This window comes from Chionomys nivalis, chromosome 26 (assembly GCF_950005125.1).
Source record: "Chionomys nivalis chromosome 26, mChiNiv1.1, whole genome shotgun sequence".
NCBI lineage: Eukaryota > Metazoa > Chordata > Mammalia > Rodentia > Cricetidae > Chionomys > Chionomys nivalis.
In genome coordinates, this window is record NC_080111.1 from 244,983 (window position 1) to 267,549 (window position 22,567).

Here is a 22,567-nt window from a genome sequence, read left to right on the forward strand (position 1 = left end):
AAGTGCTGAGATTGTAGGCATTTGCGATCATAGCCTGTTTTACAACTCAGCTGATGAAACTATGGGCTGTGCCCTAGGGTGCCCATAACTCAATGTGCGGTTACAGAAAAGCTGGCAAGAATAAAAGGTTTCTTAGTGCAGAACCTAAGTTTGATGTTGCAAAACATCAAACACATATGGAATCCCAGGAGTCGCAGTCCCTGATCCTGTGGCACAGCAGCCTGGGCTTGGAACACAGCACACGCACTACACATTGCACGCGCCATCAGACCACACGCACACTCCACATGCCGTCAGACCACACGCGCACTCCACACGCCGTCAGACCACACGCGCACTCTGCATCGCACACGCCGTCAGACCACACTCACACTCTGCATTGCATACGCCGTCAGACCACACTCACACTCTGCATTGCACACACGCCGCCAGACCACACTCACACTCTGCATTGCACACACGCCGCCAGACCACACTCACACTCTGCATTGCACACACGCCGCCAGACCACACTCACACTCTGCATTGCACACGCCATCACACCACACGCACACTCCGCATTGCACACGCCGTCAGACCACACATGTACTCCACATTGCACATGCCATCACACCACACGCACACTCCGCATTGCACACGCCATCACACCGCACGCACACTCCACATTGTACACGCCATCAGATCACACGCACACTCCACATTGCACACGCCGTCAGACCACACACACACACTCCGCATTGCACACGCCGTCAGACCACACGCACACTCCACATTGCACACGCCATCACACCACACGCACACTCTGCATTGCACACGCCATCACACCACACGCACACTCCACATTGCACACGCCATCAGACCACACACACACTCCACATTGCACACGCCGTCAGACCACACGCACACTCCAGCTTAAGAGTCATGACTCTCAGGTATGAGCCAGTGTTTTTACTGTGGAAAAGATGCTTACAAACATTTTTACAATTCTTCAAGATGCAGTATTCAAGAGTACCCCTTTAAGTACTGTGTTTAAATGTTTGATTTTGAAAAGTGATGTTTGTGTCTCTGAATTCAGTTTCACTTTAAAAAATGACACTGGTTGGAGATTAGGACAAAACTTCCACTATTTCTTTCTTTTTAAAAAATTTTATCTAAGCCGGGCGGTGGTGGCGCACGCCTTTAATCCCAGCACTTGGGAGGCAGAGGCAGGCGGATCTCTGGGAGTTCGAGACCAGCCTGGTCTATAGGAGCTAGTTCCAGGACAGGCTCCAAAACCACAGAGAAACCCTGTCTCGAAAAAAACAAACAAAAACAAACAAACAAAAAATTTATCTAACTTTATTTTATGTGCATAGTGTGAAGGAATAGATCCTCTGGAAGTGGAGTTGCAGGCAGCTATGAGCTGCCATGTGGATGCTGGGAATTGAACCCAGGTCCTCTAGAAGAACAACCAAGTGCTCTTAACCACTGAGCCATCTCTTCAGCCCCAACTTCAACTATTTCTGAAATGCACCCCCCCACACACACTTCTACTATTGTATACTATGCACTTTTGCAAAGCATTGACAATTATATACTCAGAGTAACAATCAACTCTCAAAAATGCGGGAGATGCTTCACATCATCTTCAACAGAAGAAATTCAGCAAGGCTGATCCTTGCACATGTGTGTGGGAAATGAATGTAGATATTAACAGAAGTGCAGCCTTTACAAGGCGCTCTGGATCCAAACTGGGTTTTCTGTTCGCATACTAGGTGCATTATGGACTGAGCCTTTTTAAAATTATGTATACAGTGTTCTGCCTGTATGTATGCCTGCAGGCCAGAAGAGGGCACCAGATCTCACTACAGATGGTTGTGAGCCACCATTTGGTTTGCTGGGAATGGAACCCGGGTCCTCTGGAGGAGCAGTCAGTGCTCTTAACTGCTGAGCCATCTCACCAGCCCCCCCGCCCCCGCAAGATTTCGTTTTATCTTAAACTGTGTGTCCGGGGTGCATGTGGAGGCCAGAGGGAGTCAACCGCCTTCCACAACTGAGCACCACCTTACAGGATCTAATTATGAAGCCCTGGCTGGCCTAGGACTCAAATCCATCACTACCAAACTGAGCTGGACACTTCAAAAATTAACTGTCACAACAGTGGTTTTAAGTACTCAAAAGAACTAGGATTAGGATAGCACAATGTACTTCTATGATACAGGCAGATCAAAAATAGTCATTTCTTTTTTTTTTTTGAGACCCAATTTCTCTGTGTAACCTGGGCAGTCCTAGAAGTTGGAGATCCACCTACCTCTACCTCTCAAGTGCTGGGATTAAAGGCGTGAGCCCCTACCACCTGGCTCATGTTTCTTTTAAAGGTAAGATTTTGTACTTAATATTCAAATTGCTTCTGGTTTTCGGTTATTTTTATGTATTAGTTCCTCCTACTTTAATTTTTTTTTAAATTCTCACATGTATGGGTTGCCCAATTGCTCGCCTGTGTATCTATATCCCCTGACACTGGAGTTATTAGAGATGATGTAGGTTCTGGGAACTGAACTGAGGTCCTCTGTATGCAAGGCTCTGAACCACTGGACCACCTTTCCAGCCTTGACTGACAGTTTGCTTTAAACATTCATTTCGTTTTGAGATAAAGCAAGTTAATCCTTGCTAGAAGTATCCTAAAAAGCACTAAATTGAAGGCTTCACATTTAATTAAAAAATATTAAGGTAATAAAATTCCAATGAGTCAAATGATCAAGAACAAAGTTCTTTCCAGGAAAATAATCCTCTAGTCCGGCAGTTCTCAACCTGTGGGTCACCGCCCCTAATGAACCTCTAGCTCCAAAAATATTTCCATTACGATTCCTAACAGCAGCAAAATTACAGTTATAAAGAAGCAAGGAAAACAATTTTATGGCTGGGAGTCATCACAGCATGAGGAACTGTATCAAAGGGTCGCAGTGTTAAGAAGGTTGAGAACCACTGGACTACACAATAATAAGGAAGCCATATTCACCATAAAGGCTGCAAAATAAAGATACAAACAAAAGTCTAACTAGACCACCATCCGAGCACCTCAGAAAGGCACATGTGCTCCAATTGTTCTGAGCTCCTGCTGACCCCAATTCCTGACGTGTGTCCCATAGAGAACATGTGTGTCCCACAGAATGACGTGTGTGTCCCACAGAGAATGACGTGTGTATCCCATAGAGAACATGTGTCCCACAGAGAGTGACGTGTGTGTCCCACAGAGAATGACACGTGTGTCCCGCAGAGAAGGAACAGAGCGTATGCTCAGACAGGAGGAATCCCCTTTGTCACCCCCCGAGGCAACTGCACCCCATCATACCTTTATCCCTGGGATCAGCAAGCAGGTCATCAGCGGAGCAGGGGCTCTCCTCACTGCCCTCATTAGAGATGGTGAGGAAGGATGTGGGGGACACAGACTGCGAGCGGCTGCTGTTGTTGCTCCCCTTGTCTGCACCCCCCGGGGTCTGGGTGTCAATACTGCGAGTGCTGCTGCTCCTCTGGGCGAGGGGCGGAGGAGCACGGTGACCGTCGGGGATATCTTGGGGCTGTTACGAAATTTAAAAATACATGTTTTTGAATTGACCAGCAATGTATCCAATGTCCAATTCCTCTGCGGTCAGAAACTCAACAATCAAATTCTAAGCCACAAATGTGCCCAGCACTTGGGAGGGTGAAACAGGAGGGTTCTGATTCTCAGGATAGCGGGGCTACATAGCAAAACACCATTTCAAAAACAAGCAAGCAAGCATCCACCCTTCTATTACTGGGCCTTTCCCTTTCTTATTAGTGGCTTCCACGCCCATCCGACTGTGACATATCTGTCTTCTGGGGACATGGCACACAAGAGGGCAACGTCTGCTGCCCTAAATGATATCATGCACTGTTACTTCTAAAATTACTATAAAAATTTACCACAGAGCTGGGCGGTGGTGGCGCACGCCTTTAATCCCAGCACTCGGGAGGCAGAGGCAGGCGGATCTCTGTGAGTTCGAGACCAGCCTGGTCTACAAGAGCTAGTTCCAGGACAGGCTCCAAAACCACAGAGAAACCCTGTCTCAAAAAAAAAAAAAGAAGAAGAAGAAAGAAGAAGAAAGAAGAAGGAAGAAAGAAGGAAGAAGAAAGAAGAAGAAGGAAGAAGAAGGAAGAAGAAGAAGGAAGAAAGAAGAAGAAAGAAGGAAGAAGAAGAAGAAAGAAGGAAGAAGAAGAAGAAGAAGAAGAAGAAGAAGAAGAAGAAGAAGAAGAAGAAGAAGAAGAAGAAGAAGAAGAAGAAGAAGAAGAAGAAGAAGAAGGAAGAAAGAAGAAGGAAGAAAGAAGGAAGAAGAAGAAGAAGGAAGAAGAAAGAAGGAGGAAGAAGAAGGAGGAAGGAAGAAGGAAGGAAGGAAGAAGGAAGGAAGAAAGGAAGAAGAGGAAGAGGAAGAGGAAGAGGAAGAGGAAGAGGAAGAGGAAGAGGAAGAGGAAGAGGAAGAGGAAGAGGAAGAGGAAGAGGAAGAGGAAGAAGAAGAAGAAGAAGAAGAAGAAGAAGAAGAAGAAGAAGAAGAAGAAGAAGAAGAAGAAGAAGAAGAAGAAGAAGAAGAAGAAGAAGAAGAAGAAATTTATCACAGAAAAGGAGGAATTTCGGTGCGCCACAAAGTTCCCAGCAAAGGCAAAGGTGAAAGTGAGAATCAGTCACGCTAGCTGGGCCCTTGGCCAATTCCCCCCCAAAGCCACCTTCCTCATGAGTGAAGGGTTAATCACAGCAGTTCTCTCTAGGTGAGAGGGAGAGTTAGTGAGGAGAGGCGTGCTCCATCCCACAGAATGGAGGACAGCGACCGCAGAGTTGAGTGTTTTCAAACCTCAAGCCTTTACCTTTCTGTTTGTCTGAGATATGATTTCGGTTATATAAGCCAGCTGGAGACCTTGTACCTGGGACTACAGGGGACCCACCACACCCAGCTGTCTTCACCTTCAAGGAGAGAATTTTATATGCTCACTGGGGGCCCACCAGCCAGGTCCCAAATAAATACAGACTTATTCTTGCTTATGGATGCCTGGCCTTAGCTTGGCTTGTTTCTAGCCAGTTTTTCTAACTAAATGATCCCTTTTCTCTTCGACTACATTTTGCCTCTGGGCTTTTGCCTTTATTATCTTTCTTCTTACTCCACTCTTGCTGGGTGGCTGGCACCTGTAGCGCTCTCATCCCCTCTTCTGACTCTATGCTCCATTCGCCTTCCTCCTATCTATTCTCCTTGCCTGGCAGCCCCGCCTATCTTTTCTCCTGTCTAGCTATTGGCTGTTCAGCTCTTTATTAGACCAATCAGGTGCTTTAGATAGGCAAAGTAACACAGCTTCACAGAGTCAAACAAATGCAACATAAAAGAATGTAATATATCTTTACAAAGTTAAAATAGTTTTCTGCAACAGGGAAGTATTTCTTCAAACTAATTCCCTCCTCACTAAAGAACAGATGCTGGGATAAATACATTCTAATAGACTTTTTTTTTAAAGTTTAAATAGCAATTTTTCTGTGTGAAATGGCCAAGGAGATTATTTCTAAATGCACTTCATGAAGATGCAGACTAGCAATCAAACCAGGGAGTCACGACAATCAGGGAGCAGAAAGGCTTCTTACAAACAGTTTGCCCACCCTCCATAAAACTGTAACAAAAATGGCACCTGTCTCAGTGCTCTGGCGCTCACAGCAAGGCCCCTCTGAGGATAAAGACTACTTACAACAAGCTGCTCTTCCTTCTCCCCGGTTTCCTTAATTATGATCTCGATCTCCTGGTTCAGTCCTTCCACGCTGTTCCGGAACCGAGAGCCTGTTGACTTGGTGATGGGGCCGGCAGGAATAAGCGTGCTCTTTGGAGCAGGAGCCTAAGCAAGGGTGAAGAGGGACAAAGAATTTTCAAGGGGCCATAACTCAGAATCAAGTGCAGACAACACCCACAGACCTCCAGAACTTCTAAGCAACCAGATTTGCATCTTACGATGTATGAGATGTCTTTAGAGCTCAAACCTCAGGCAGTGAAGAGACTCTCAAGAGATTTGCCCACACCTGTCACACACTAGAAAGGCCATTATGAAAATGGCAAATACTGCAATAACATCAACCTCAAAAATACTTTCATGGGCCAGTGAGGTGGCTGAGTATGGAAAGGTGCTCGCCACCAAGCCTGATAAGTTTGACACCCAGAATGCGCATGGCAGAGCCCCTTCCAAAGTCTGTCCATACAATAGGAGTATATAACTGCAAACAACTTTCTTGTCTGTACATACAATAGGAGCATACAACTGCAAACAACTTTCTTTACACCAATACTGTATAGGCTTTAATATGTTCTGCTCAGGAAACAAAAAAAATTCAAGTTGGGTGGTAGTGGCGCATGCTTTTTTTTTTTTTTTTTTGGTTTTTCGAGACAGGGTTTCTCTGTGGCTTTGGAGCCTGTCCTGGAACTAGCTCTGTAGACCAGGCTGGTCTCGAACTCACAGAGATCCACCTGCCTCTGCCTCCCGAGTGCTGGGATTAAAGGCGTGCGCCACCACATCACCCAGCTTGGCGCATGCCTTTAATCCCAGCACTGGGGAGGCAAACTCTGAGTTTGAGGCCACCCTGGTCTACAGAGTGAGTTCTAGGACAGCCAGGGCTACAGAGATTCCTGTCTTTAAAAACCAATAAACAAATGAATAAAATTTTCTTTCCTATGAAATTCATTTCTGATTTTCTCTTACAAGTAGTATTTTCATTGTCACGGTGTAACTTTTTTAAAAATAGGTAACATTAAATAATTATAGAATATTAAATAATATAAAATATTGCCTAGCATCCTAACAAGATGCTCAAAATAGAACACAGTGCAGAGTGCCTGGGGGTATCTTCCGAGTTCCCAACAGCGATGTGTCTGACAGGAAGCCGGCCAAAGAGACAAACGCTAACAGGTCTCCAGTCATTCACCTCATTGACACAAACTTAGAATGAGGTTTTATTTCTTATCTTTTACTTCTGACCATCTTTAACATTAACAAAAAAACAAAAAAAAGTAAACACAGTACAAGAATCCTTGGGAAACAGGAAATCTACTCTCAAATGGCTCCTAGCCACTTCATTCTTCCCAACAAACAGTACTCCGTGGATCCTCAGGGACAGAACTACAAAAAACCAGCTTGGGAGACTTATTTTCTTATTGTGATTAAAAAAGTAAATGAAACAAATCTTCTGCTGTTGTGTCCTGGGAGCCACAGCTAACCCAGAACTGCACTGCGGCCCTGCTCCTTCAACCCACTCTCAGCTGTGGCTCTTGTAGGTCTCCCATCTGTTGGGAGCAGTGAGACCTCAGCTCTGAAAGCAACCTGTTTTCCCCTGATGAGTGCCTACAGCTGCTCTGAGCACGAGACCCTCAGGAGTTCTGATGGCAGGAGAGTGGTTTCTGGTGGGTTTGGCTGGGGCGTGGCTATCTCTATATAATCTGCCCCTGAACACAATAAAGGGGGCATTCTTGGGGAATTCAAGGATGACCCGTGTCACTGTCTCTCTGTGTGTGTCTGTGTATTTTAACCTCTAACCCCTTTGCTCACGAACTGGGTGCCAGCACCCAGAGCGCAGACACGGGGGCGCGGTGCGTGGTACCCATGCATTCTGACTTGCTTCCCACCCCTGTCTGATGGTCTCATACAATGAACTTTAGAGGTTCTCACTCCACCCCCATTTTCTCCTCTCGCCCACTCCCCTCTCCACTGCAACCCTTTCTACTCAGCAAGTCCCCATCCCCGAATCCATGTTTTCTTTTGTGTATGACCCACAGTTTATTGATCAGTGGCCACACTACTCAAGGAAATGCTGCCCCTTCCTCCCATAACCATTATTGCCAATAGAGCCTCATGGGCCCCTCCACGCTGATAACAAAATGTTGATGGACAACAGCCTCACGCAGGCTTTCTGCTGAGAACCAGTGTAGTGAGCTCCGAAGCCATGCCCAGAAGATAACTTTTGGGTAGACATCATCCTGACTTAAATTGTACTTCAGAGACTAAAATGGGCTTCATCTTTTATTCATCTCTCATCATTACCTATTAGCAGCCATCAGTCAGAAAACATAAAAACTCAGAATCTCATGTCAGAATGTCTAGGTTAGAACCCAAGCTTGTCCCATAAGCTCTAAAATAACTGCCCTCTCAGGGTCTCAATTTCCTAGTCTATGAAACGGCAGTTATTATATCATAATACCGTCTCACCAGGTTCACGTTGAGGTCATCTGTGATTCCTTACTCACATTACGAGTTCTTTAAATGATTTTCCAACTTGCCTGTTTGTCTTCTCCTAAACCATCAGATCCTCTAAGCCTATAATCACTACAAAATGAGCCTGAGATCATGAGCTTTATTCCAACACTAGAAAACATGTTCCTTGGTACAGGAGAATAAAGCCACTGTGCTAATAACGAGCCTGAAAAAAACTTCCAGTCTTCCTGTTGTCTACCTCTCCCAATCTTTTGCTGCTACCCCTACTGTGGCCATGACTTTATCTACCTCTAGAAGATGGGCTAACCAGACAACACATTCTCTAAGACGCCTTTCTGAAGGACTCACCATCAGTTCAGAGAGAGACCCTGGCACGGTGACTTCATCCTGTCAGCATACTCATTGTACAGTATTATGATTAACTATTTACTTACATCCCTTCAAAATGAGATTATTTCTTTATTGTCACTTTTCCTAATGAGTACTACAATGCCAACAAATTTAATAAACTATTCGGAAGTTTGAATGGCTTCAATAATTACTTTTTTTTCCTCTAGAGAAAGAACCTACCTCAGCAACATCATACCAATAACTTAATGTGTTTATAGTCTGAGAGTTTCAATTAAACAACATTATGACCAATAGAATAGTCAGGATCATGTTTGTCTGATTTGAGGTTAGCTAATACACAAGTATTTTATTTGTTAAGTATGAAAACTCAAGCTAGATAAATTTTCTTTTTTGGTTTATATGGGTGTGGCTTTTTGAGACAAGGTCTCACTATGTAAACCCTGGGTGGTCTGGAACTCCCTAGACAGCCTGGCTGTCTTCCAACTCAGATATCCTCTTGCCTCCTGAGTGCTGGAATTAAAGGCATGCACCACCAAACTCATCTTTTTTCTTTTTTAATAAATGGTGTGTGTGTGTGTGTGTGTCGGGTGCGCACACACGCACCACTCACGAGTGAAGAGCAGAGAACTTACCGAGAGTCAATTGTCTTCTTCTACCATGTGAGCTCTGTAACTAAATATGGGTTTTTTCAGGCTTGGGAGCATGCTATACTCTGAACCATTTTACAAGACTAAGCTTGGTAACTTTTATTAAGAAAAATCAACTTTTAGTTGGATGGTGGTGGTACACTTAATTGAACCCAGCACTCAGGAGGCAGAGGTAGGAGGATCTCAGAGTTCAATGCCAGCCTGGTCTACAGAGCGAGTTCCAGGACAGCAAGGACTAAATTAGAGAAACCCTGTCTCCCAGAAAAAAAATGTTTATGATTTCGTTATTGTTGTTGCTTTTTTAGTTTTTAGGAGAAACTCTTGCTACATGTAACTGTCTCAGACTCCCCAAATACTAAGATTACAGGTTTCTGTCAGTATACCTACCTAAAATTTTTCACATTAATAAAATGGTTTTCTTTTGAGACAGATTTCTCTGTGGCTTTGAAGTCTGTCCTGGAACTAGCTCTTGTAGACCAGGCTGGAATCGAACTCACAGAGATCCCACCTGCCTCTGCCTCCCGAGTGCTGGGATTAAAGGTGTGCACCACCACCGCCCGGCTTAATAAAATGGTATTCAAAAATCACTTCAAAGCCTGATCGCCCCTTATAATGCACCATTTAATTTGGTAAAATTCAATCTTAACCCTAAATTGATCTGGAAATAAAATACGATGGGGAATACAGAGCAGTCTTACTTTTAAAGAAATTAACAGTTATTAGAAAGGATGAGAACAGTAAAATCCTGAGTTTCTAGCCCTTTGAATACAAAGATGGTGATTTTCCATTACTATTCCAATGATGACAGTTATTCCATATTAACTTTTACATCTCTTTGTTGACAGTTAACATTTCAGATTCTCACAAACAAAATTGTTTGTGTTTTAACACAATAGCATGCAATAATACTTCTATTTTTTAAGATTTACTTTGTAATTAATTGTGTATTTGTATGTTTGTGTGTGTCTGTGTACGTGAATACAGATGCCTAGGAAGAGGGTAAGAATTAGATTCCCCAGAGCTGGAGATACAAGTTGGGCATTCTTCTGCTAGAATAATAAATTCTCTTTAACCACAACCCCCTCAATCACGTTTTTTAAGTACAATATTATACTTGGGAAAAAGCTACTAGAAGCTAGATTCAAACTATAGGTTACAACACTCAAAATATTTCAAATTATATTCCTTTACTCATATTTTCTATTGCATACAACCTATATAAACTAACAATCATGAGAATTTATCAACTCAAAATAGAAAACTTTTTTATATAAAGGACAAAACTGTAATTTAGGTTTTCTGTATCAGTCTCTGTCATTACTACTCAATGATACTGTTGTACTAAGAATGGAGCCAAAGACACGCATGAAGAACAAGATGGCCTACATCTTGTAAAACTTGACTTACAAAACAGGAGGCAGGGTAAGTCAGCTTCCACCTGCTAATCATGTCTTAAATACGATCTGAACGTCATGGAACTAGTCTTCAGTCTCCTGCCACTGTCCTAATGTCCTACTGTTCCGACAGAAAACTGAATACAGGCTCCTGTATTCTCAAAACTTTGCTTTTGGAACTTGAAAGACTCAGTCACAGGCTGTGACATAAACCTGCTCTCTTCATACGAAGAACTCTACCTGGCCATCTGAATACAGACAAACGCTCTACGGATGAGCCACTTACTCCCTCCGTAGGACCGAAGCAGTTAGTTTCCCATCCCAGAAGACACTGATACAGAAATTATTATTCCCAATCTCCAGATGATATGACTGAAACTTAGAAAGAATAAGGTCTGTTCAATGCCACGTCTCTGAAAGCATCCTGCTTCAGCAAGTGGGCTAAATCAAATGTGTAACTGGAGACAGGCAGGGCACACCTCTAATCCCAGCACTCAGGAGACAGAGGCAGGTAACCACAGAGTTTGAGAGAGTTCCAGGCCAGCTGGAGCTATGTAAAAAGACCCTGTCTGGGGGAGAAAAAAAAAGTCCCAAAGTAAATAAACAAAGACACTTTTTAAAAAATGTGTGACTGGGTATGCTTCCTAAACAAAATATCATTTTGTAAATGTGGGAGATGGAAGGCAGTGGTTCAAACATGGTTTTGGACATTCTGCCCTAAACAATTAGAAACCACTTACAAGAAAAGCCATTTCTTTCCTTACCTGGCTCTGGTTAATAGCTGCATGGTTGCCATGGAATGGAGACTGCCTCTCTTTATCTCGATGATGACGACTGCTGTGTTTGCTTCTCTGCAATTGCTGGCGTAATTTTGCAATCTGAAAAGAGGAAAAACAGGCAGAATCAAAAGTGTTTTCCACACCAAATAAACACATTCTTGCTTAATAAGAACCAGTAAAATTCACCCTTAACACTTTGAAATTTTAAACCATATTACAAAATCTAATTGAACAATATATATATATATTCACACATACATGTATATATTTCCTTTAAAGAGAAACAGAAGTGTACTCAACACTGTTCTTAATCTTGAAGCTTCTCAAGTGCTAAAGAGTTTTCTAAATTGTGCTTAGAAATAACTTATTCTCTTGTTGCCTTTACCATTTATCAACTTTTATTTAGATTTCTTTGAGTTTCAAAAAAATTTTTTGTTTTGTTTTTTGAGATAGAATTTCTCTGCATAACCTGTCTGGCTGTCCCAGAATTCGCTCTACTGTAGACCAGGTTGGTCCCAAACTCAGAGTCTGCCTCTGCCCCGACAGTTGGGATTAAAGGAAGGCTCCACCACTCAACGCGTTTCAAACCAATACAAAAATTAACTGATATTTACAAATTAAGCCAAGGGTGTTAGTTTCAATAAGAACTGTCCTCCACAGTTCATGTGCTTGAACTCTTGGTCCCACCAGATGATGCTGTCTGAGGAGTAAGGGAACCTTTTGGAGCTGAGCCTTCCTGGAGGAAATACATCACTGGGGGAGGCTTTGAGCTTACTCCACTTTCTATCCTCGCTGCTTTCTATGTTTTGATGAAATATGAAGCCTGTTCCTGCTTCCATTTTCATCCTCTCCCTCTCCTCCCTCCCTTTCACCTTAAGCCCAGAAAACCCTTTAAAAACAAACAAAAACAAGCTGCTTTTGGTCAAGGTATCTATCAGAACAACAGGAAGCAAGCCATGTGTGCCTTCCCTGGCCAGGAGAGGAACTGGCCACAGGACACTGCTGACCTCTTTAAGCTGCTCTGTGCTGCCCCAGGACGCTGAGCGCTTATGAGACCCTTTCTTCTTCTCGGCATATTCTTCAGCCCACGCACTCTCGGTCTATGTAGAGGGGAGAGAAAAGTTACTTTAATAAGTAGTTAACAATATTGCATCGAACTTTATTCTGTTAAATAATGTATGCTACCTAAAGTCAGAAGTATTAGAACAAATGTTTTGCCTGCATGCATGTATGTACACCTTGTGTGCCTATAGATGACTGAGAGCCACCATGCAGGTGCAAGAAAAGTAATCTTGAGCACTGAGCCACTTCTCCAGCACATTTTAAATGCCACAAACTCTCCAAAGGTGTCTTAGCACTAGCTAATTATAAATACTTTAACCTCCCTTTCATGTCCATTACTAATATGGTGTAGGCTGTTAACAGAGCAGAGTATAGAGAGGAACGGTAGCAGTAGTTAGTATTCCTGTGCTCTCAGGCGAGGTGTGGGAGCACAGACTTTTAATCCCAGCACCAGGTTAAGGTTATGGCTTTGGGGTCAAGTTTATTTCTAAGACTTTTCTGCTTCTTAGCCTTGAGAACCTAGGTACCTTATATAACTTCTCACTGTCATAGTTTTTTTATCTTCAAAATTAATACAATGTTTAATAGTGTCTAGGAATCTTTTTTTTTCCCCTCCAGACAGGTCTATGTAGTCCCGCCTGTCCTCAAACTCAGAGATCTGCCTGTCTCTGACTCCCTAGTGCTAGGATTAAGGAGTGTGCCACCACTGCCTGGCTGCCACCAGCTTTTTTACCTTAGTCTGAGGCTCAAATTCAGGTTCTCACATTTGCATAGCAAGCACACTAGCCACTGAGTAATTCTTCCGATTCCCAAACGCACATCTTTACAAATGAGGCACGTACGATATTCCTTACAGCACTGTTCTCAAGTGAAAGACCTGAATGGTAAAAAATGGCCCCCAAAGGAGAAGGATGACTGGGAGGTGTGGCCTTGTTGGAGGAAGTGCATCACTGTAGGGGAGGCTTTAAGGTTCCCTATGCTCAGCATGCCACCCAGAGTCTTAGTTGACTTCCTGTTGCCTGCAAGATGTAGCAGTCTCAGCTACCCCAGCATCACATCTGCCTGCATGACAACATGATCCCCGCCATGATCATAGACTAAACCTCTGAAACTGTATGTCACCCCAATTAAATGTTCTTTATAAGAGGTGCCATGGTCATGGTGTCTCTTCACAGCAATGAAAGCCCTAAGATACAAACCATATTTATTTAGGCTTGGCTCCACAAATTATAACATTTTCAACAGAACCCTATTCGGCTATTTAAAAAAAAAAATGAACATGAGAATAGTAATGTATATATATAATAATCTTTAAATGTACTGTTAATGAAAAAAGTTAAAGCTTAATATGGTATGTATGGAAACTGTCAACCAGCTGGAACTGTCACAGAAAACATGCATGTTAAATACCTCTGTAAGAGTATACACAGGCAGAGAACTCTCAACAGAGAAATCTAAAAAGACACTTAAGGAAATGCTCAACATCCTTAGTCATCAGAGAAATGCAAATCAAAACAACTCTGAGATTCCATCTTACACCTGTAAGAATAGCCAAGATCAAAAACACTGATGACAACTTTATGCTGGAGAGGCTGTGGGGAAAAGGGAACACTTCTGCATTGCTGGTGGGGATGCAAGCTGGTACAACCCCTTTAGATATCAGTGTGGCGATTTCTCGGAAAATTAGAAAACAACCTTCCTCAAGACCCAGTAATACCACTTTTGGGTATATATCCAAAGGATGCTCAATCGTGCCACAAGGACACGTGCTCAACTATGTTCATAGCAGCTTTGTTTGTCATAGCCAGAAAAATGGATAAGGAAAATGTGGTACATTTACACAATGGAGTACTACACAGCAGAAAAAAATAACAGCTTGAATTTTGCAGAAAAACTGATGGAGCTAGAAAACATTATTTTGAGTGAGGTAACCCAGACCCAGAAAGACAATTATCACATGTACTCTCTCACAGGTGGTTTTTAAACATAAAGCAAAGAAAGCCAGCCTACAAACCACAATCTCAGAGAACTTAGACAACAATGTGGACACTAAGAGAGACTTACATAGATCTAATCTACATGGGAAGTAGAAAGTAGAAAAAGACAAGATCTCCTGAGTAAATTGGGAGCATGGGGACCTTGGGGGAGAATTGAAGGGGGAAGGGGAAAGGTAGGGAGGGGAGCAGAAAAAAATATAAAGCTCAATAAATATTAAAAATGTATAAAAAAATCAAAAATAGTAATATTAAAGCTGATTGGCCTGTAGCAAAACAGGATAAAGTTAGGTGGGGCAATCAAATTGAGGACTGGGATGAAGAAGGGCAGAGTTGGGAAAGAGAGCAGAAAACCATTCAAGAAGCAAGATACTAGAGAACAGGTAAAGCCATGAGCCACACGGCAATACATAATAGAAAATCAATTAATTTAAATGTAAGAGTTAGTAATAAGCCTGAGGTACTGGCTGAGCATTTGTAATTAATATAAATGTCTATGTGTTTATTTGGGACCATGCAGTCAGGAAAAAACCCCAAACTGTGTGTGTTTGCTTCTGAACAAAGATACCCTCTTCAGAAATGCTGAAATAACTGTGTGTGCTTGCTTCTGAACAATAACATCCTCTTCAGGACGCTGGGTGTCTTATTAGCAACTACTAATAGTGTAAATCTGAAATCCAAAATGGAGACACCAACTGGCTGAATCCCAACAATATTAAGTCTTTAAGGTCTTTCATTCTCCATCAACAGGAATGAAATACTGTGCTGCGCATCACTGCCTTGCAAATGCTCCTTCAGCTCTTACTGTGTCAAGTGGACACTGAGAAAACAGCATCAATAAGCTAGACACAGCTTCACCTTACCAGGATTCACTGCTTAGTAAGTATGAACAACGGATGCAAGATTATACAAATAGGATGGCTCAGAGGCTAAGAGCACTGGCTGCTCTTTCAGGTCCTGAGTTCAAGTCCCAGCACCCACACAGTGGCTCACAACCAACCGTAATGAGATTTGGTGCCCTCTCCTGGCCTGCAGGGATACATGTAGGCAGAACAATTAATACATAATAAATCTTTAAAAAAAAGATTATACAAATATTTAATTAATTACACTGTGGTAATACTATAAAAAGAAACTCCAAACTAGCATGCAATCATGAAAAGCCTGCACATTACTGGACTTCAATTCTTTAACTATGAATATGAATCATTATATGAATGACTTTCTAAAATTCCTTTAATTAATCAGTTTTATAAATGTAAAAGTATGGAACTTCCATTTCTGAGACGTTTACACTCATGGGGCCAGCGACGGACAGAGCTTATGAAGGTGCACTGCCGACGACCTGTGTTTCATGCTCAGAGCTCATGTAACGGGGAAAGGGAGAACTGACTCCATACGCACTCTATGGCAAAGGCATGCAGACACACACAATAATTAAAGAGTACTAGCGATATAATAAAGTTTCCCAATATATGAAGTTTTGTTTTTTTTTTTTTTTCGATTTTCGAGACAGGGTTTCTCCGTAGCTTTTTGGTTCCTGTCCTGGAACTAGCTCTTCTAGACCAGACTGTCCTCGAACTCAGAGATCCGCCTGCCTCTGCCTCCCGAGTGCTGGGATTAAAGGCGTGCACCACCACTGCCCGGCTATATGAAGTTTTTGACACAAAAATGTTAAATATTATGCAGAGAAAACCTACTATTACAAATATTCAAACCCAAATTTCAGATAAAAAAAAATTGTGAAATTCTACCCTAACTTCTAAGTAACAAATGGGTAAAAGTACACCCACCATTACCTATCTGTAAGGAAATTACTTCTGAAACCTTCTTGAAAAGTACATTCCAAGGAAACACAATTCAGGAGAGTATCTGGAAGCTCAGCCAGGGAACCTGAACCTCAGATACACTTCTGAGGAAATTCTGATGTGCTTAAGAGTAGAACAAGTAAAAGAAACCTACCTGTGTGGCTTTGTCCCTCATGCAGGGTGCTGCTTGCCCACGACTATCTCGGGGCCAGTGCCCAGCAAGATAAGGAGCTGCAAGTGTATCCAGGGAAGAAGTGCGCCGGATAATACTGGAGGGGCTTGAGGAAGGTGGGCGAGTTTTGTCACCTAGGTATAAAGCAAAAGCATTTACTTAAAAAAAAAAGCTTAGGAGAAAAAGAAGAAACTAAGTATTACATTTTATAAAAGTAAACAAACAGGAACAGGCTAATGTGCAAAGCCCAGGTTCAGGCCAAAACACTACCACAAAAACAGAAGGAACAAGGTATTGATAACACAACTCACAGTTGACTCCAAATGGCTGTATACTATAATTTCATTTACGGGGTATGCTTTGAAATAAGTAAATGCCCTTAGATCAGAACCTTTACCCTTCAGCTGGCATTTCTCTTTAGCAGCGAACTGCTGAGCAGTAAGCTTTGTAAAACGCGGGGATATTTTGTTTGTGGTCTAACAAATGAAGCTCGCCTGAAGAACAGACTGCACAGCCAATTCGCTAGTCTGCCAGAGGCCGGGCAGTGGTGGCGCACACCTTTAATCCCAGCATTTAGGAGCGTGGTGGAAACAGGACAGGATATGGCTGGGCCGAGAGAAGAATGAATTACGCGAGGAGACAGGAGCTCAGGGCATCCAGGCTGAGGACTTGCAGAGAGAGCTTAGCCCATTCAGTCTGAGGATTCAGTAGAGGTAAGAAGTCTTTCTAGTGGCTAGCTGCTCTGAATCTCTAATCTTTCCAGTTTTACCCCTAAATCTGACTCCAGGTTTTTATTAAGACCAATTAGAATTCAAGATACAGTAAAAGGCATTTACCCAACAGCAGCTACTAATTCAGAGATCTTAAAATCAGAATCAAACCAAAACACTAGACGACAGTATCAGAATTAGGATGAGAGTGACTGGAATGAAGAAAAACACGGGATTCAGCCTGGAGAGCTGAACTCTTGTCACTAGCTCTGAAAGTAAGCACGTGCCAATATTCAGCTTCAAACGCTACTTCGTGGTCAATCCCCCCCAATGCTTGTTGGTCCCAACAACTCAGCTGCTTTTATCTCCTAAACGCCCTTGGCCATGGTGTGACCAAAGCTAGGGTTTCTTCAGGATCATAAGGCTCTCTCCATAACCAAACTGAAGGGACTCAGAGCAAGGAGAATGCAGTCCGAAGGATGACATCACAGGGCACACCTGAGACAGGTGCTAATGGGAAGGCGCACTACAGAAGGGAGACATTAACTACTAAAAGAGGAAAGAGAAGGAAAACATATCACTTAAAGATGTAAATACAAAGCAATCAGAGTATCAAAGGGATTATAGAAATCCAGCCCTAATTTAATCATTAAACCCTTTTTCTTCACATCTGTGTATCATTTATGCAGCTCCAGTTAAGCGGGAGTTCTCCCCATCTGAAAAACCATGGTAGGCATGGGGCGGAGGGACGAGAGAGAGTGGGAGTGGTGGTTGCTGACTAGACAGCTACCTGCTGTAATATTAAGATCTGAATTGAGGTTTCTGAGGTTCTTTCCACAAATACACATTCCTGGACCCTACTCTAAAAACTACCAAATCGAAATCTCTAGGGAGTGGGCCTAGAAGTTTTCTACAGAACTGATTATTTTCCTGGTACCCAATAAAATCTTTCTCAAAGACACCAATGTCAACCTCTGGCCTCCGCATGCATGCGTGGGCGCTCACACATACATACACACACACACTCTCTTAATCATGTACAAATGCATTCACTATACACACTAGAAGAAACTACATTCACTGTTTTTATTTTTGGGGGGAAGGAAGTCAGGTAAGTGTAAGCATGGTTAATTTATGCTTAAGTTTAATTCTAACATGGGCTTTATTTCATTTTTTTCTTTTTGCTATGATACTGCCCAACCAGGTCTCAACTTCTGGTTCAAGCTACCCTCCTCCGGCTTCACATTCTCAACTATTGAGATCAATGGTGCATGCCAAATTTAGGCTAAAAAATAGTAAGTAAAGGGCTAGTGAGGTAGATGGCTGTTGGTAAAGCACTTGCCATTCAGTATGAAGACCTGAGTTCCATCACCACGTAAAAAAACTGTTATGGGTGGCATGTGCGTGTAATCTCACTGCTACAAAGGAGACAGGAAGAATTTTGTGGAGTGCTCGCCCCAAGCTAGCCAAACAATGGGTTCCATGATCAGTGAGAGACATGATCTCAAAAAATAAGTTGAGAGCCGGGCGGTGGTGGCGCACGCCTTTAATCCCAGCACTTGGGAGGCAGAGGCAGGCGGATCTCTGGGAGTTCGAGACCAGCCTGGTCTACAAGAGCTAGTTCCAGGACAGGAACCAAAACCACAGAGAAACCCTGTCTCGAAAAACCAAAAAAAAAAAAAAAAAAAAAAAAAAAGTTGAGAGTAACTAAGAATAACTCCCTATATGCACTTATGTGCGTGTGTACACATACAAACGGGCACAAAGAAACACGTAAGACTGTATGAACAATATTATCATTCTAGATTTACATAGTGGCTAGCATCTTGCTTTTCTTAAAGCCGTGTATGTGTGAGAATACTAAGTATAAAAGTTTAGTTACCAGACTCATATCCACTAACAAAACATAACTATATATGACACAGCAGCTGTGTTGGTGATTGTCCCAAGAGGTGCTTCAATACATATGTCTTAGATAATAATTTGCTTTCACAATGGCAACTATTTCATTAAAGCAATGTCTGTTGTGAAAAGCTATCAGAGAAACCTGGCCTCAAAAAAAAAAAAACAAAAAAAAAACAAAAAAACTATCCCTATCTCTCCATGTACCTACAGCTTCTTCATACAGCATGTTTTGATTTAACAGAATAGAAATGTCAAATTTATAAATTCAAGAAAATATGTACCCAAATTATTGTGAGAAATGAAAAGCAATACACATGATTATACATGTTCTAACTAAATCACCACCTGGGATAGTTGCAAGACAGCTGGCCGTCTCATCCGGGGACAAAAAGAACATCCACAATTAAGCAAACTTGTGCATATCTGTGGAAACTTGAACAGGTAAAGCTGTCTGGCACACTTCTTCACCAACAACAACGGTCACTGATTCAGTTCCTGTTAGAACACTAATCAAACAAACCTTACAAATGGGCCTGATTTCATGTCAAGGACTTCCAATTACCCAAGAAGTAACCTCTACCAACCCCACCCTCAGACTGTTGGGACTATTATTTTTATAATGACTCAGAGAAAGGAAGAGTTACATACAGTCACAAGTAAAATCCTAAACGTTTCCTTGTGGCCAAAGAGATGACTCAGCCTGTAAAGGTGCTTGCTACCGAGTCTAATGATCTGAGTTTGATCCCAAGTCCCCACAAGGTAGAAGGCAAGAGTTGATTCCCACCTGTCCTCGCGCGCGCGCGCACACACACACACACACACACACACGTAAAGAAATACAATGAAAAAAACTAACTTTAAAAGGGGCTGGAGAGGTGGCTCAGTAGTTAAAAGCACATCCTGGACCTCTGGCGTCTCTAACTCTAGCTCCAGGAGGATCTGGACCCCTCAGGAACCTGCACATATGTGTGTATGTGCACAGACCCCCCCATATATATATATACATATATAATGATAAAGATAAATCTTCCACACACACAAATATATATAAAATGATAAAAATAAATCTTCCTCAGAGACACACAAATATATAAACATAAGATAAAATGATAAAAATAAATCTTCCTTTAAAACTTTAAAAATATTGAACATTTTCTGTAGAACCCCACCCCTTCCCTTAAACCACACATTTTCTAAAGCCTATGGTGCAATGGTCAACCTGGAAAACAGAATAAGTCGCAGCCTGCTCACAACAGTTTATACCCCCACCCTGGCATTATTCTCTTTCAATCCAAGTTTTGAAAACTGACAAATTTATTGCCTTAACTAATTATGAAGAGGTTGGTGGGGAGGAAATCTCAAAGATCCCCAGCCTCAGTGAACAAAGGCTGTATTTATAAGGAAGTCTGAGGAAGAGCCCCGACAGCTGACAAGACCCTTTACGACCTGGCAGATTATCTTCAGTCTCAATCCCTCTGGAGTCTTGTCAACAGCAGTCTCCAGTGTGTGCCAAGTCTCCAGGTCTGTTTTTCTCTGCTTTGATCACCCTCATATCCCTTTCTTTAGTTTGGCTAATTCATGAAGTCATTCCTCTAGAAATCTTCCTTCAACAGTCACCCATACCCAACAAACAAAAGCTCCCCACTCCCATGTGCTGAGGTAGCATGAGTCAAGGAAAAAGTCCTGTGCTTCTCAAACAGAGTAACAGAGTAAAACAGCAATTCTGCTTCGTTCCACTGTTAAGGTACCTGACATATAAAAGCATCTCTGTATATGGCCAATAGGGGAAACATTAATGTCCTTAGTTATGAGGAAAAATCACTTATACCAAATGTGGCAGATTTGATATGTAGAGAAGAAAATGTCTTCTATTAACAACAGGTATGTGCAATAAATTCAGACACTTTTCTGTTCAAAGTAAATCCAAACAATGGCTCAAACATGCTTAACTTGTTCTTTAAAAAACAAAGTCTATGAAAAGACTATGCACAGCAAGTCGTAACACTGAAATTTTCAATCAAGGCCTTGGGCTCTGGAATTCAGAGCTCCAACTCCTAGTTCCAGACAAACTGGTTCTCTGTAAACATCAATGACACTAGCAGAGCATCTGAAACCATGACCGCTAGATATTCCTTTGTACAAGGTCTGTGACCCTTGCTGTGTTGTGTTAGATCTGCATACCTGTAGAACTTCCATTATCCACAAAATCAACAAGTAGAAAGGGTAGATGTTGAGAAAGGGAGGACACTTTTCCTTTTCAAGTGTAAAAATGAAAAGACTGTAAGCAAACCTAACAAGTCCACCCTACTCCCACAAATTTTCAAAAGGCCATTCTCTAGTGATAGCTCTTCCAGATTCTGCTCTTCCAGGGTTCAATTCCCAGCAACCACATGGTAGCTCACAAACATCTTTACCTCTAGTCCCAGGGGACTCAATGCCCTCTTCTGACCTCTCTCTACAAGTGGCACACATAACAAACATGCAGGAAAAACATCCATACACATGCTGGATGTAGGGCTGAACCTCTAATATAGGGCATTTGGGGGAAGTACACAGCAGAAATGATTCTCTTTCTCCTTAGCGATATTTTTTTTTTTTTTTGGTTTTTTTTTCGAGATAGGGTTTCTCTGTGGTTTTTTGGAGCCTATCCTGGAACTAGCTCTTGTAGACCAGGCTGGTCTCGAACTCCCAGAGATCCGCCTGCCTCTGCCTCCCAAGTGCTGGGATTAAAGGCGTGCACCACCACCGCCCGGCCTTAGCAATATTCTTAAAGTCTGTTCTTTCCTTCCTTTGACAGGGTCCTGTAGTTCAGGCTGCCTTCAAACTCACTAACAGTGGCTGGCCTTGAACCGCGTGACCCTCAGGCCTCCACCTACTGAGAGCTAGGATAGCAAGTATGCATCACCACGTACAGAAATGTTTACACCAATTAATGCAATCACACCTATCTACTATCTTGCTATTTATTTTTTCCCTGTCCCAACCGTCTGTTCTTTCTCCCCTTTTCCAAACTTTGGCTAGTTAAACATCTACAGACACACTAACTATATTTTTCTTTGAAGTTTTGCTCAATTATTCTAAGGGCTTTTAACCATACGCACATTTACCTCATCATAGTATGTCTTCAAATTAGGTTATACCATTTTACATACAACCTAAGACTATTTCCACTACTGCTTCTGTCCTTTGTATCACTGTAGTCACAGAGCTTATGCATACATTATAGAGCCACAGTATGTTATAATTCTGTAATAAAGCAATCATCCTGTAAAGAAATCAAATAATAATAAAAATGTGTTTATCTCACTCATCTGCTGCCTCTGGTGCCATTGACTCCTTTGTAAAGTTAAGTCTCCATCTGATATCATTTCCCTTCCCCACAAAGAGCCACCTTTACTCCTAGTAGGACAACTTCCCATATACGGAAAGTACATATAGCCTTTAAAGGACATTTTGGTTGTGTGTGGTATTTAGTTTTACAATTTACCTCCTAGCATTTCAAAATATTCCATTCCGTTT

At 42.2% G+C, this 22,567-nt stretch overlaps 1 protein-coding gene across 1 annotated transcript in view; it reads right to left on the minus strand.

The window, feature by feature from the left end:
* Fam117b (family with sequence similarity 117 member B) overlaps positions 1 to 22,567 on the minus strand; it is a 53,125-nt gene that overhangs the window by 9,743 nt on the left and 20,815 nt on the right. The window contains exons 2-6 of the mRNA XM_057758685.1: positions 16,416 to 16,567; positions 12,405 to 12,497; positions 11,383 to 11,496; positions 5,722 to 5,865; positions 3,332 to 3,557 (exon numbers count right to left, since the gene is read on the minus strand). Coding sequence (XP_057614668.1) covers positions 3,332 to 3,557; positions 5,722 to 5,865; positions 11,383 to 11,496; positions 12,405 to 12,497; positions 16,416 to 16,567 — 729 coding nt within the window. The remainder of the gene's footprint in view (positions 1 to 3,331; positions 3,558 to 5,721; positions 5,866 to 11,382; positions 11,497 to 12,404; positions 12,498 to 16,415; positions 16,568 to 22,567) is intronic.